At 43.7% G+C, this 17,097-nt stretch overlaps 1 protein-coding gene across 1 annotated transcript in view; it reads right to left on the bottom strand.

Moving 5' to 3' along the window:
• ITPK1 (inositol-tetrakisphosphate 1-kinase) overlaps positions 1–9,790 on the bottom strand; it is a 142,940-nt gene extending 133,150 nt beyond the window's left edge. Inside the window, exon 1 of the mRNA XM_040067036.1 lies at positions 9,623–9,790. Within this exon, the coding sequence (XP_039922970.1) occupies positions 9,623–9,717 (95 nt within the window). The 5' untranslated portion in view covers positions 9,718–9,790. The remainder of the gene's footprint in view (positions 1–9,622) is intronic.
• Positions 9,791–17,097: the final 7,307 nt, after the last annotated feature.

Genomic DNA, 17,097 nt, shown 5'->3' with positions numbered 1-17,097 from the left:
TTAGAAAACAAACACACTAAAACCAAAACCCAACAAATGCCAATAACCTCCCTCCCTATGTTCCTGTGATGGCACAAATTAAAGTGAGTTGAAAAACGCATTAAAAGATTTATGTGAAGCAGATTCATCTGGGGTTACTAAATGTGGTACCATGGACACAAGTGCTGCCACTGAAGCTTCTAAAAGTGACTCACAGAAGAGGGCTTGGCAATTTACTCTGTGCCTCATACTTTCCCATAGCATCTGCTGTAACTATCCCTACAGGTCCTGGGTAGCTGGGTTCAGGTCTGCTTGGCTGTCCTCAAACTCTTCATCTCGCCTGTCACCCCAAACAGCTCCAAGCAATTACAGCCTCTGCTACAAAGCAAAACATGCTGATGAACTTGGACGGAAGTTCCTCTCCATTACCCATGCCACCCTCTCACGCTTCAAACAGCAGCAAGGAGAGCCCATTCCATCTGCACTGGTACCAGACTGCAGTGACAGCAGGCAGAGGGAGCTGGATCCTCAGCCGGTGAATTCCCCAAAACTGAGATGAGATTTTGTAATCAAAGGAGCAGCATGTTCCTGAACAAAGCAGCATCTACACACAGCTGCATGACATGCAGATAAAGCTAAAGAACAACAGTGTTCTGTATTTACATTCATGTCCGTGGTTCGTATTTTAATTACAAGGAAATAACCAGGTTTCTCCTTGAAACACACATACCCAAATGGGTTTAAGTGGTCAGTGCTGGACTCACTAAAACACACCACATTGCTGAAGCAGGCAGCACTTCACAGTCCACCGGTACAAATTATGACAGTTATCATCCTTGTAGAGAAAGCAGAGCGACAAGATAAGGAATAAGCCTAGTCATCCCACCAACTTTTTTAACCAAAAGACAGAAGTCATTTCTGAATGACAGGGAGAAAGGACTGCAGCAGTGTAGGTACCCAGGCCAGGCGTGGCATTTTGTAAGTGAACCTTTAAGGTATCATTTGCTTCCAGCACAATTAATCATCCCAGACATCACTTGTTCTATCAGCTATTAACCAGTTGCCCCAACCCCAACATGAAGATAACTTTATCGAGCTCAGGCAGCAAGAGTCATTACTAAGCACTACAACACACAGTGCCAAGGGCCTTGTTTGCAGAGAATCCTCTGAACTATTTCTTCCTGCTATAATGAAACACATTGCAGGATTACACGTATTTATCCATGCCTAATATCAGCAAGAAATTTAGAGAAAGTACAAAGAATCACTAGCATGTTAAAACACATAGATTTCAGAAAAGGATGCCTATGCTGCTTATGGCCAAAACATTCAACTCAAACCAGGTCTCTTGAAACACACTGATTTTTAGCTCATTCCTCTGAGGAAGGACACTCTCGATATCCATGAATGTTTGTGATGTAGTCTGCTAAGACAATCATGGGCCTTCAGAATGACAGGCAGGAGCATCCTGACTTCACAGCTCAAGATTCAGTATTCTGTATTTTGCTACAGACATGTCTCATTCACTTATTTTTCCTCTTTGCCAGTGGCACTATGGAGAATTCAGTTTGATGAGACAGTGCCCCAGGACCCAGACTGGACGTGCAGAACCAGTGTGTTACAAAGGGGAAGAACCAAAGATGTCTTATTGACAAGAAGGAAGAAAAGTCTGTGAGGGGTATGATGAAGAGCAAAAATATGCCTGTTTCGGAGGAGGAAGGAAAATTGATTCAGCAGTATGTTTTAAGACAAGACATATTACAAATCTTCACTAACTGGCAACAGGGGGGAGAAGATTAAACAGCTCAATGTGAATTGAACCTGCTTCCAATTCCTGTGCCTGGCTCTGCCAATTACTTTCCTAGAAGTGCCATTAGATCCGGAAACATGATTTTCTCCACTCTACGGATCAGAGCCTCGAGAGCCCTCAGAACAACCTCCCAATGCCTGTACACCCTGCTCCCTGCATAGGTAGTACCCTGGCTGTGGGAAAGAGCAGACACCTGCTTTGGTTCCCAATTCACAGGAATTATTTTACATGAGAGGCAATCACACCCCAGTCAAATTAGGCCATGCACTGAAGCTGGGAGGAAAGAACTATGAGTAAGGACATTCTGCTTAGAAATAAAGGACCTCCTTTAGCGAAACAAATAGGATTTCTCTGTAGACAGACAGAATACTAACTAGCATTTCTGTAGTTTTTGGACAGTATGGAAGCATCAGCAGCTTCCTCCTTGATCATATAAATCACATAACTCCTTCTGAGCAGAGTTAAATTTCATCAGGACAAAACAAGCCATTGTTTCAAGGACTGAACACTGAACTCAAAAATGAGAAAACAGAAGACAACCAGACAAGAGAGGGTTTGTTCTACAACACTGTGCCATCGATGTGACTGGCCCAGGTGCTTATTTTATCTATTATCACACTTATTTTAGCGTGTTTCACATGCACTGCTTCCCTCTTTCTTTGGAACACGTTCAAGAATGTCATCTCATGAAAAAGTGTCAGCTGTTCAGATAAATACATTATCGGGTCAATATCAGGAGATATGCTATCAATTCCCAGGTGCAGCACATTAAGACAGAGGAAACACTTGCTGTCATCTCAACCCACTGACACTGAGCCTCTCTATTCAAGAGATCTGCACACATTTAGACTGGGTGCTTAGACTTCCCAAGTCATGATTCCCAAATTACTAAAGGGACTTCAAGTTACTTAATACACACTAAGAATGATTTCTCAGGTACCTTCCGCACTATTACAGATTGAACAAAACCAGGGACAGCACTGACCTCAGGAGAGGTCATCTCTGTACTGAAACAGCACCACAGGCCTGTATCATTCCCAGCCTATTTGTCCAAGGTGGTTGTACCGGTCTCGAGAAAAAACTCTACTCCCTACCTCGACAACTACAGAATTTTTCTCACTTACCTATCATCCCTCCTTGGCACAGTTGTAGGCCACTACTTTTTCTTCTACCTACAACAGAACTGGAGAATATGCTTGGCAGAAGAGGGGGGAGCACATGTTGGATTTTTTTCTTTCCTACCACAGCTTCTTATGGTCAAGATCATCTCCAGCCTTTTCTTTATGCTGAAAGCACAGTACAGTACACTGTATTTACAAAACCCCTGATCCTTCTCACTGCTCTCTTTTGGGCACCTCCCAGCTGATCGACCTTTTCCCTGAAATGCTGTGCCCCAGACCAAAGGCAGTAGGTGAGGCTACTGCAGTAGCAGCATTATCAGTGCGGTGCAGAATGGAGACATTACTTCATGTGCCTTGCAGGCTCTGTTCCAACTTATGCACCCCAAGATGATATTTGCTCGGGTGTTTTTAGGGCCTTTTTTTTTTTTGGCAACACTGTCAATTTGTATTCAGCCTGTGATCTGCAAAAGAATGCAGATCTTTCTTCGAAAAGCTGCCACCTGACCAGGCTTAATACTGTTTCTTGCTGCATATCAGTTCCAACAGGTTGTGGTAAAGGGATGTGCCATAAGGAAGACGCAAGCTTCCTGAACCCGAGGTAAATGATTGCTAGACCGCAAAACTGAGTCACTATGAAAGGGTGATTGTTACAGTCACTTCTGTTGTCCAGCAGCTGCGCTGTGTTCCCATGAAATGGTTCTGCAAGCATAACACCGTCAGCTTTGTGTGAGAAGAATGCCTGTCAGTAGGTGCTCTCAGAGATTAAGAAAACGCACACATATCCAGCTCTTCAGGGATATAAAGTCTCTATGCAATTACAGGAAGAAGGAGCAGGAATCCAGAAAGAAAGTGAGCTTCTCCTCCAAGAAATATACCCTCCTTTGCTACTACCTTCAACACTTTTTCATGGCTTAGTATAATTTCTACCATTAGGCCAGTTGTCTTTGTTAAGAATTGATGTCAAACTTACCCACCCATCTAGCCCCCAGTCACTTCTCATGATATAGTATTTCTGACTAACACAACCAACAATGGGAGCTATTGATCAACACACATACATTTTATTTTAATGGATTTTGAGGTTGTAAAAGCTAACCGGCACAAGCCAGATATTTAACAAAAGTAGTATTTAGGGGTTTTTTGTGGGGAATTGGGGTTAAAGAAAATCCCCCGAGTTCTTCCTGGAAAAAATATGTAATATACTTCCTGCCCGCTATATAAAGAAACAGATTAAATTAATACCCTCCAACCAGCATTATTCTTAAATCTGTCTTAAAAATCATGTTTAGGTTCTTGTGCCACAGCACACAAGGGACCACAAAGTTTAGAAGAGGAAAAAGAGAACCATACAGCACTGACAACAGTGCTTACCATTTCATGGTAGACTTCTAGATAGTGTGATTTCTCATGTGCTAAAATAAGACTTAACTGTATCACAAAAATTAAATGGACAGAAGCTGAAGAATCAATTTAGCTTAAAAAAAGGAAAAAGAACCCAAGCAAGTTCAAGCCACACAGAAATTTGAATTAGACATACTAATATTTTGGTAGGGAAAAAAAAAGTCATTGGTTGCTATGTTCAGCAGATCGACCTGGTATCAGCCTCAAAATAGCTTCACCATAACTCAATGAAACACCCAACAAAGCGACACACCACAATGACCTGTCATAACAAAATGGTCTTCAGCACAGATGACAGATGCTCAGTTGGAGCTACATACTCAAAGTTCTGCGCTAAATCCCAGGCCTGCTGAACTGCTGCAGGCCACAACTCAAGAACATGGCTCAAGTTTCAAAAGTGTCTTTGCCAGTGCGTAGCACATAACAGTCCAAACTGGACCAAGACAACTCAGCTTCCTGTGTCAGGGGATGCTACCAGTTTATCATGGATGATCTCACAAGGAGGGAAGATGACAATTTGGCTTGCTCACTGAAAATCAAAACAGCTGGGCTTTACTAGAAGGCATAACTCAACCAGCCTGCTTCCATTGCCTTCTGTGGGCAGAATTTGAGTTTCTCAGCATGTCTACCATTTCCTGAGAACTTCTCCCTCCCAGATGTTCACCCAGTTTTAGGGGAAAAAGACCCAAACAAACAAAAAACCCCAAAAAAACAAAACAGCAGACTAAAATTTTACCATCAATAATCTGGTCATTCGGGTGTACAAGCACAGTTCTTCTATCAGTCAAATTGCAGGATTTATTATGATATGAATAACATCTTCAGGCAACTCTTCAACTGCTTTTCTATTTGTTTTCTACATGCCATTAAGAGGAAATCTGACTTTTTATGTATATAGCTACACAGAAAAGCTACCACACTAATGTGCAAACTATAACAAGTTGCACACGTGAATGCTTTTGTCCAAAATAACTGAGAAGTAGCTTACCATTTAGAATTGGGTGACTTTAAATCATGTCTTCTTGGATGAAGCGTATTTCACTTCACATCACTGTAACTTATTCATATTGCCGTGACCTTACTGCCTCGTATCCCCAGAGCTCCCAGAAGAGGCTATAGTAACAGCTGACAAGCAGAACAACCACCAGGAAAATGGAGGCTTCTACAGAGCAAAGGAACATTTGAAAATGGCTGCACCTCACTAATCTTAACTGGTGCCAAACACACTCAACTCATTTTCTGAGTAGATCTATGCATTTTTACTCATATATATGCCACTCCTCATATGGCATGAACAGGAGTCTCTTCATCCACAAGGCCCACAGAGACCTGGCAGCATGCATATTTTACAAAATGATTACATGGGCATCCAAGAGTCCTTACCACCATTTGACATTCACACAACAGCTCTCCCACCTCCATAATGGAATGTGGCATCTCCATTTCCCTAACCTTGTATTACTGCTCATACACCTGCACACTGACAGCCATTCCAAGGTCAATGTGATGAGCATGGAACTGAATGAATTGAGAGTCGTCACCAACTGCATAACCAGTAAACCCAGCTTGAGACAGAAGATGAGACCAAGGAGCTAGAGAAAGGACGAACTGTTCCTTTCAGCAGTGGCAGAAACACATGACAACATCAGAACTACATACTTACATCACAGGCTCCTAAATTCTCTGTTAAGAATGCCTAGAAACTTTGCTTTACTTTTCAGCAGGGCGTAGATACTCTATATTTTGACAATAGACAGCAACCTAAAGCTCTGTGTCTGTGTCACCTTAGAGAAGAAGAACATAAAGGCCCACGAGAATGTCTGTTTGAGATGCACCAACCAGACATTTGCACTCTGCAGTCCCACAAGGGCCTTACACTCAAGGAACTGCAGCTGCACCATATCTGCATGCTGGAATGCAGATAATTCCAAGTGCAACACAAAGCATGGTGTTCTAGCCGCTTTACTAAAAGCACAGGTCAACTTGGCAATAGTAATAAATTGGCTGACTAATAAATTCGCTGACAGCATAAGAAACACGTACCAAGTGCCCTGGTCCAGACAAAAGAGCTCAACCCCTATCACAACTCAAACAGGAATGCCTTCATATCAGTAAGGCTGAGAAGGAAACTCCTCTCACCACTTAAACTGTGCTGATGCGTGGAACGGAACGTAAAAGTCCTGCTCCTATGTCAGCTTACAAAGCAGCTTATACAGAAAAGAGCTGCTGGGCAAAACCAAAAACCACCTCAGGAAACAGACCAGAACTGAGGACACACCTCATCCCAAAGGAATGCCCTCACCATAGTGGTTCAGACAGAGCAGGGAGAATGACTAACCTGGCACTGGAAAGCAAAGTCACATTCCTCTCTATACACAGTGGCAGGCTCAAACAGAGAATCAGAGTGAGCTTGGCTCATCTTCAGGTTTGGTCTCCCTTGAGAGACATCAACTATAGGCTTGAAACCTGGCTTCCCAGGTGACAGGCCAAGTGCTCGGGTCAACAGCTCTTAAGGCACTATTCGGAATTCACTGATTCTCTGCAAAAGGCCTGTGAAAACACACTGCCTTTTTCCTCATCACTCTGCTCCAAACCCCCAAGGAGATGTAGAAGCCTTAAGGTCTGCACTGGGGTGCAATTCAATAATTTGGGATCACTGGTCTGGGCTGTAAATTGTGAAGGTAGATACAACCACAGGCACTACCTTTATCTCCACAAAGTTATGCTCTACAAAGAATACAGCTCAGGTAGGACATATCTAGTCTGTAACAGTGAGGACCAAGTGTGCAGGTGAACCCAAAGGCCTTTGATAAGAGGATGATTCCCTTGTGGATAAAAAGATTAGGCAAAAGTCCCAAGACACTATGTTCAGGCAGAACAGCTCTTCTGTCAGTCATACAGAAAGTTTCAAGATGGATACAAACATGAGGAAAGTATTTAAGGTTCCTGCCCGGTATTCATGGAGCAGAAAGGTGAAGCTAGGACTGCCTACACCCCAAAGCTACACCTTAGCTTCTGGTCCACTCACACTGGCTCATGTCTCAGCTCAGCTCAGACAATCTAACCTAAAACCTGAAGCCACACTTAAGAAAGTGGTCTAGCACTTCAAGTCTATCTCTCAGAAAATACTTCTAAGAGATTTTGAAATGTGTGTCCATGACCTCTTCAGGATGTCTGTGCTTTGCACAAGAAGGGGCTGTCCTGGCAAACTGTAAAGAAATAATCTCCTTATCCTAGCCCTTCAGGAGCTCATTAGGAGGCTCTTCTTACGTTCCTGGACTATATTCATTACAAACTCATACAAACACATCTGAACTTTGTAGTCATCCAGAAAGTATATCCCTAGGCAACAGGCAAATAAATTCCAAGTAGCAGTCGCCATAAAGCACGTAGATTAGACAGACAGATACATAGTCCACTCTAACACATGAATCACTGTACAGGAATGAGTATGCTTGTCTTGTTTTTACCATACACAAGATTTCTAGTAAGATGTATGCGAAACTTGGCACGACAACTTCTACAGCAAAAAAAAGCAGCTTACAAGCACACAAGTTATCAAGCAGACACTATCCATAAGAACACTTGAAATCTTTGCCTAAATGAATGCAGCTTCCCTTTGGTGTCAATAGAAGTTATAGCAGCCATCTCTACGCAGCATCTGTAAATGCTATTCAAATTGAGCTTACGGTGCAAAGGATGAGGCAGCCTAATTTTCACCAAGAAATTACTAAAATGTAGCAAGAGAGACACTTTGGGGTCAATTTTCACAGCAGCATGATGACCCAAAACTATTAATAAGTTTGTACAGTACACAAAGAAATTGTAGATCCATGTTATGTAACACAAGTGTAAGGAATTTCTAAGGTAGAGAGAAAGGAAGCAAAGCACTTAGTCAAAAAGAGAAACAAGGAGAATGGAGGAGAGTCATTTTTGGAGACTACTAAATATAACTATGTACAATACATAATACCAAGAAGTTTTTAATGGATTTTCTGAGATTCACTGTAGTTTCCGGGCATGAAAAACAGCATATTACCAAACATCAAGGGCATAAAAATTACAGATTCTGTCTACCTAATAGAGGTAACAGTGTATTTTTGAGCATCACAAAAACTAACCTAAAATCTCACACAAGGGCAAAACTTACCATTATTCATCAACAAGAATTTTGCATGGAGAACCACATGAAATTAGACATTAAACCAGAACTTGCGGCCCTTTCTATACTTTAAAAAAGTCTCATAAATTTTGCTGACGTTTGACAGAGGGGGTACAGAATGCCAAGTACAAAAGCTGATGTAAAAGTTTCTGTCACTTCTTTGAAACAGTTTTCTGTTCTGCCTCCATCATCTTTACAGAAAGAAGCAAGTGCTGTCAAACAGAAGTTGCACAGGGGCTGGTGTTTTCAGCATGACATGCTTTAATTAAAGTGTATTTGAAGCCTCATTTGATATATTCTGTAAAGTTTGCAGCATATTTTTCAATTACCAAAACTGATTTAGTATCCTTGTTATAAACTTAGTATTAGAATGAAGTAAGAAAAAGCTGTTATTCCGTATGAGAAGCTCTAACGCACATGTGACAAGACCGTGGACCCACATGGAGTTTAAACTCCCAATTAAATAATAAAATTGTGTAATATACCGCAAAAATTATCCTCTAAGCTATTCAGATAAAGTCTAATTACAGCTTATCAAACTAACCTTTACCTCTGGGACAGGACAAAATAGATGCAGTTATACCATCTCCAGATGTCTCATTCACATCCCAAATGAATACGGGCTTACTCAGGGCTTTGTAGATCCTAATCTTATGTGTTTTCACACAACTTGAAGGAAAGCTATGCCCAAATGTTTGACTCTTTCTAATAATAATTCGGCTTCGCAAGAGGGTCTACAAAGATCCCAAATCACCGTATTTCAGCGGGAATACCAGAGACCTCTCGGGAAGCACGGGGCAGAAACGTACCCAGGCGAGCAGTAACGTGGGGCTCTGCCGGGCCCTCGCACACCACGGGGACGCTGCACCATCCCGGATAGTTTCCCTGGAGCGACCGGCAGCGCCCAGGTGAGCGGGACGCAGGAGCGCTCAGCCCGGGCCGGCGGCAGCCGGGCGGGGTGCCCGGGGCACCGCGAACCCCGCGGCCCCGGCGGGCAGAGGCAGCTCCGCGGAGCTCCGCACCGAGTGCGGTACGCCCGAGGGCGGCGCGGGCCACGGCCGAGAACGCAGCGGCCCCGGCCCCATCCCGGGGCCGCCGCCGGCCCGACGGCCGCCCCGGCGCTCCCCGCGGCGAGGGCCGCCTTCTTACCGGCACAGCTCGGCGAAGGCCTGGAAATTCAGTTTCCTGATCTTCTTCTCGCTCAGCCAGTATCCCACCCGCTTCCCCTTCAGGAAGGTATGCATGGTGCCGCCCCGCGAGCAGGGGACCGGTCCGGGGCGGCGGGGCAGCGCGGCTGCCGCTCGCACTCGGCGCCTGCCAAGCGACGGCTGGAAGAGAAGCAGAGAAAGGAGGATCAGCCGCTTCCCCGCGGCGGGCGCTGCCCCCCGCCCGCCCCGCTGAACCGCCGAGCCGCGCCAGGCGCAGCCCCCGGCGGGCGGGCAGCCCCGACAGGCCCTTCCCCGCACCGGCGGGCAGCTCGCCGAGGCACAGAGAAGGCGCTCCCCGCACCGGCCCCGAAGCGCCCAGCCGAGCGGGCACGCCGCCGCCGCCGCCGCTGCCGCCCTCCCCGCGGCACGCCCGCAGCGCCCGCACGCACGGACCCCGCCGCCGAGCTCGCCTCCGTGCCCGCCCGCCGCTGCTGCTGCTGCTGCTGCGCGGCCGCGGTCCTGCTGCTGCTGCTGCTGCTGCAGCCGCTCAGCTCCCCATTCGCCCGCTATTCACGGCCGCCTCCACTTCCTCCTCCTCCGGGCCGGCCCCTCCGCTCCGCTCCCACCCCCCTGGCGGGGCGGGCACCGGGACGCTCCCGCCCCGCCGCAGCGCCGAGGGGCCGCGCCCGCCCCGCGGGCTGAGTGCCGCCGCCGCCAGGGGGCGCCCGCGCCGCCGCCTTAAAGAGACAGAGCCCCTTTCTGGGCCGGGGCCCGCCGGGGGGCCCGGGGACCCGGCTCGTGGATGCGCCGTGGGATTTTGGTTTCCCAGGGAGGCAGAGTTTTACAGAGCGCTTACACTTCCTGTCGGTGCTACTAAAAGTAACCAGTACTTCTTCCACAGAAAAAGGTTCCAAGTAAGCCTGAATTCACTGCAAAACCAAGGGTCTTCCTTCTTCCAGCATTTACAAGTATCTGTAGGGATTAAACAGAGTTTGTAATAATAGCTATTTCCTATTTAACTTTCTTTTGCTGGAGGCAGAAGGCAGGCAATGCAAGCAAGCATGGACAGACATTCTAATTCTGGGGTTGTGCATCCCCAAATACTGAGGCAGCTGTTCTGTGCTTCATTTCAGAGGAAGAATCTTTCAGTCTGAATTACTGTGCTGTAACGCACAGCAAAGCATCATTTCCCTGTTGTTTTTTTCCCCTTCATCTGAAATGATCACAATTTCAACCTGAACATTTTTTCTATGTCTCTCCGGGAATGGAAAGCATGGCCTTTACAATAAAGATGTCTTTCACAGAGGGGTTGGATTGCAGTACCTGCAATCCTGAGCTGAGGTGCAGATGCTGCTTCTGTGATGACGCTTTCTGTGAACCAGCCCTGGAGCTCTGTGCAGTGGGAACTGCTCAGCGAGTTCTGCTGACTCACAGTGCCACAACAAATGTGGTTTTATAACTTCAACAGAGTATTGGAAAAATTGTAGAAGTATCCATGCAAAGGAAAGAAGGGTGAAAACCGTAAGAAATATGAAAAGGGTAATTGATTTAGGGAGTTGGTAGAAAGCATTTTACATTCCTGTCATTACTCACGTGAACAGTGCAGTCATCTTGACCCAAGGGTATATTGGAAAACAGGCAAGGAATGGAAACACCTGCAAACAGCTCATACCAATGGTTTTTGAAAATTTATATCATAGTATTTTTTCTCCATTTGTGGTTGCTTTGAGAAATAAATATCTTTGTTTTTCTCCTTCATCTTAGTTGTCACTGATATGTTCTAATCTTTATTTTGCAGAACACTTTTTATCTTAATCATATTCACACTTTTTTCAGTTTATTAATTAATGTAATTAGAATTAATAAATGTATTTTGATAGCATGATTCCTGCTGCAGAATGTTTCAGTGATATTTAAACGTTTTATGGGAATATGGTAATTTTGGAAAAATTTATAACTCAAAAATACAAGGCTTTATCAAACATTATCAAATTAATATGAGAATCCTGAAACAAATTGACTTGGGTTTCTTGTCATGAAGTGTTTCAATTTGCCAATATCATTGCTTTATTTCAGCTATCATTTCACAGGACTTACTTATTTTAGACTTTATTAAAATTTGCATCAGTATATTAAGCTCAAAATTTATATTTGTATCAGAATAGGATATGAAAGTATTGAAACATGAAATTATTTAAGTCAACTTCCTAAATTATTTCTTTCTGAATATTTTCTTCTTTAAGAAATGTCATAGCTTCAGACCAATCTAAAAGACAGTCTGCATAGACAGAATATTTATGTACTTTTTGCCAGATGTGGAAGAGCAGGTTTTTAGAAGTGTTGAGCATTCCTAACTCCCGTGGAAATGAAGCAAATGCACTAAACAGGAGGAATTTGCTTTGCTCCAATATAGACAAACTTGAATGATGTATATCAAAGACCAGGTTCAATCTTAGGAAGGAGAAAGCTGGTAAACACCTTCATTTTAAACTACACTTTTTTAATCTTAACCTTTGAACAACTGCAGATGTGAGAAACATATTTCACCTGATGTGCCACTGTACTGCATCTTGCTGTACAATATTGCTAAATAAATTAAAATCCTCTGTTTACGTTGCAGAGCTTGTTCAGGCAATGCCAAACCTGTGACCACAGGAAGCTCCAGGGTAATGTTTACGCAATTCCTGATCAGGGGCAAGCTGACTGTTCCTGTGACTTTCTGTGGCCCAACTCTGTAAGCTGCAGCTCATGAGCTGCTTCATGCTAATTTAAGGGGTGAGGGTTGATTAGGATCTTGAGCCCTCTGGCAATCAGAACTATCTTCCTCTTCATCTTAGCTTCAGCTACAGTCCAAAGCAGGTTTCCCTTGTTTAGCTGGAACCTCTCATACCTTGTCTTCTAACCCTTTCAACAAATACAGGGGCTCTGACAAGGCTGGATACTTGCAATTTGGCACAAGTTAGTGAAATTCCATTGAAATTCATTCTAGAATAATATGAGTTATTGAAGTATATTTTCTCAGTATTTTTTGAATTATTTTTTCAGCACCTGGAGATGTCATGACAGGATCTTTCTGCAATGAGCAGAAAGAAGGTGGTGAAGTGATTTACATTGCCTGCAGTTTAGGGTTTTTACTTTTATTTCCATTTTTTATTATTACAGGATAGTTGTTGCTCTGCTGTGGATGGGCAGAAGGCAGGGCTAAGCCTTCTGGAGAACAGGTCTCCCCTTTCTCTAGTCCATCGAACCATCAAGTCAGATCATGTGCTAACACAGCACTGCTGGAATGAGGTTGTAGGTAGGAGGGAACACAAGTAAAACTCTGCATGTGCAGCACTGCAGCTTCTGAGCCCTGAGAGAGAGAGACTCAAAGAGTAGTCCAGGTGCAGCACAGCATGTGGAACTTGTCATCACTAGTGAGGCAGCCAGAGAGAAATGTATGAGAAGGATGATGGGCTGCCATTTCCTCAGGTCTTTGCTACATCTACAACTGATTCATCATTGCAAGATTCATCAAAAAGACAACTAGGACTTCTTTCCACAGTGCTTCACTAGAGGATGTGTGTGACAGAAGCTGAGTTTCTACAATTTATGGTTGTTTCTTGCCTAATTTCTGGCAAAACACATAGCTGCAGCTATTGTCTGCAAACTTTTCTGAATGTACTCTTGTCCAGCAGCTTTTAAATTATAAATCAGTGAAGGTTAGTCCTGGGGGTGACAGCTCATTTCTGATGTCTGGATTCAAATGGCTATGCCTTGCCAAGGGCCACACGACACCCTCCCATTGTGGGCCCCCTTCTCGTGCCTGATGCTGCCCAGCTGCTCTGCTCTGAAGGACTGGGTGCCCATGGAGATGGCACAGGACAGGCCTTGCCAGCTGGAAATCAGACAATCATTGCACAGTCAGCTAAATCAGGTGATGCTGTCCAAAGACACCAAAAATTGCCACTTGTTCTCACTTTCTGCCACAGCCTCCTTCACATCAGTTGATGTGCTTATGTGACTGTGCAAGAACAGAATAAGGGAGCCAGGAACTGAGATGGACCTAAACAAACCCAGAACATTGACAACCGTATTTAAGTCAGGCTAAACCAATTCCTTAGTCTGGATCACCATTTTTTTTCCTACCTGTTTATAGTGGCACAAGGCAATGAAGAGGTTGGAAAAAACAAGCCAGGAAGAGAAGGCATCAAACTGCTCTTTTGGTGGCAATCCCACTTCACAGTAGCAGCAGGGATGAGGAAGGCATGGTTCACCTCTACTCCCTCACTCACCCAACAACCTATGCAGTTTATGCTTCAGTATTCCTATTTCATAAAGAAAAGAAGGATTAATGAGTATTGTCTGAGGCTCATTGGTATTTCTGATCTTTTAGATATCAGCAGAAGTAAGTCAGGTAAAAGAGCTCAAAAACCTTCCAAAAGAGGGTAACAATGTCTGGCAGGTGACCAGCCCATGCAGGACCATTCAAGGATTCCTGAGCCCATATCAGCCCCAATGGAGTGCTGCTTAGATGGCTGCCTGTCACACTGAGAGCACAGCAAGCTCTTTTGTTCCAGCCATGAAAACAGGGTAACTACGGGGGGGGTTGAAACTGTAAGAAAACCACCTTTACGAGGAGGTTTACATCTTACTTTATATACAACCCAAAATGTTTTTTATCCTGAGCTCTGATGAATGTATATGCTGCAGGAAAGTAAGAAAAGGTCTGGCTGCCAAGTTTACTTGCTTGTCATGTAGCATATCGGGGACAGACTCTGTATAAGCTCATAAGCCAAGGAAAGTCTTTCATCAGTGAATAAAGAATTTGAAGCCACAAAAACCCCGTGTGGCTGAGACAAAAAATGACAAAGTCCTGTGCCAATATAATTATGTCAGTAGGAGCAGATTTTTTCAAACTGCGTAACTTCTGCTAGTCAAAACCCAACTGTGGACACAGACGCACAGCTACATTACTGTAGCTCTCTTGCCTTCTACTATGGCAATCAGTTTTGTGGAAATACTGCTCATGCAAACTCTTTCAGTACAGACATATGGAGATATATACTTAGGTGATTGCTTCACCATAGTTAAAATTATTCAAACTTTATGTGCAAGGAAATCCTGAAGGATTGTTCTCTGAAGAATTTGGGTGACCTCACAGTTTATTAAGGTTTGAATTGAGACTTGGATAAGGATTAGGCTGCAGTGGTGGGGTGGGTTTTTTTTGGTTTTTTTTTTTTTTTTTTTTTTTTTTTTAAATTGGGTTGTTTAAAGTACCTATAACAATTCTGGGAGCATGCTTACAGCAAAATGAGCCATCTTACCACATATTTTGTATTGCTGTAATTTATTATCTATATAAGTGACCTGGACATATATGAATCCTGCCACTATTGTCCCATATTTTGCTGGCTTTCATCTGTCTTTGCTTCTCTTATTGAGAACATGTTCAAGGTGACCTAAAGAACATATCCTCATTCCAGTGGTTCTTCACTTCCATGAGTTGTTTGGGGCTACAGTTGAACCTTTTAAACTGCTAAAACTGAGAAAACAGGAAAAATACAAGTCCAGTGTGGCCACACCATCACTTGCACTTTCTTCTCATGCTTATGCCCCCAGTGATTGAGGACCCTTTTCCTGTTTTGTTTAAATGCTTCCTTAGAGTTCACCAACAGTTCACAGGCCATTGTGCTTGCTGATTTTGTACAGTCCCATCAGGAGACACTGGCTTTCCTCTCTCTGGGGAGGGCAGCAATTTCCATCTTTTTCAAAAGCTACCACAATGTATAGTCTTATAAAAGCAAAAAGCATAGATGCAGAAGAGCATTTCCAAAGCCCATGCCAGCAGTATTCCAAAGCCAACTAACTTTAGTGTATTAAAGAAAAAAAAACAACCAAACAAACCAAATCCATCTGATAGTATCCCAGCATATGAGCATGTTGCATAAAGACACACCTCATTTTTGCCAGTGACACACAGAGGAAACTCAAGCTTCATCAACAGGATGTAGAAAAGCTTTTGGAAACTATCCCAATCCTAACCAAAACGAGCCTCCCTTGGACAGATGAGTTCTTTTGGGTATGCCACAACTATCCTGAAGTTAACTAAGGATGCTCCTGGGTGATCATCTAGAGGCACTGTTGGGAAAGCCCAGCTTTGAGTCAGGTGCTGTTTCTCTTATGCTCACACACCTTTCATACTTAGGCATCAGTGGTGCACTAACTTGATTCCTACTTACTACTCCCCTGGAGGCAGGAATATAACCTGTCTTGCTCCACCATCATCCCCCATCCTTGGCTTTTTCCCACTCAGAGTACATTTCGAAACATTATCTAATCCCCACAGTCAATAACCAAAAGATGCTTTTTTCCCCCTTCTTGTTCAAGTACCAGTCTCATATCCAAAGATTAAACTATACATATACATCTCCTCCACATCACCAACACTCTGTCCTGTAACATCCCGTTCCTGCCTCCTGCTACATGCAGCCCTTCTAAAAGAAGAAGGCCATGTAGAAAAGAACTGGGAATTCAGGAGACAAGTAGAAAACAGGAGTTAATCAGCTGTAGTGTAAAAGGAAAAAGGGAAAAAAAACCAAGCCAAGCCACCAGCAACAAAACGAGCTGGAATAAATCAACTGAGACCACAATTTGGTTATAGCCCTGAGCATTTAGTAGATGCTCAGGCTTGTAAAGTGAAATAGAGAGCTCATAGCTCATTTAGAATCACAAACTTTCAGACATTTCAGATTGCCTAGGTCCTGTAAGACACTTGTAGTTGCATAGATGATAAATTCCATTAATACTTGTTGTATCACTGTGCTATTAAATTTATTATCTCACATACTCAGCGCCTGACAGTCTGTAAATAAAACTTAGGCAATGAGCACATCTTAAGCCTCAGGTTCCGGTGTGACCTCTGAAGAAAGCTTTTCACATGGATGAAAAGTTTGTCCTAACCTGTGCCTATGAAGATGCCCATTGTTTGATAAGGGATGAGCTAACATACCTATTCCCTCCATCAGAAGTGCCAACTGTCCCAATACATATAGAACTCAGTGTCTAAAAGAGGTCTATGTATTTGTTTTTGAAATTGTGTAATGAATACAGATACATACACAGTCCTTCTTTTTTGGGAAAACAAACTTAACAACTTGGAGGACAAGTTAGAAGAATGTTCTTCTTGAACTCTCAGCACTTTGTGTAGTGGTTATTTCTGCTCCATTTGCACTATGAAGTGGGATTCTATTTCACATAGAGGCCTGCCAGGAGAAATCAGAGAGGTTGAGGAACTTCCTAAACCAGACGAAAGCACTCATGCCACCATTTAGATGGCAGAGGCTTCAGGATATACCAAGGAGCTGTCATAAAAGTGTATCAAAGCACTTAAGTAATTTTTTGGCTACTTTGACTATAGAGTTCTCTCAAGAAAATGGTTTTATAAGTTGAATTAGAAGTTAGCCCAGATGTCTTCAGGGTAAAGTTGATAGTTGG

The sequence above is a fragment of the Hirundo rustica genome, chromosome 6 (assembly GCF_015227805.2).
Source record: "Hirundo rustica isolate bHirRus1 chromosome 6, bHirRus1.pri.v3, whole genome shotgun sequence".
NCBI classification, from domain to species: Eukaryota; Metazoa; Chordata; class Aves; order Passeriformes; family Hirundinidae; genus Hirundo; species Hirundo rustica.
Note: the sequence above shows the minus strand (reverse complement) of the source record. Positions and strands in the feature narration are given on the sequence as shown.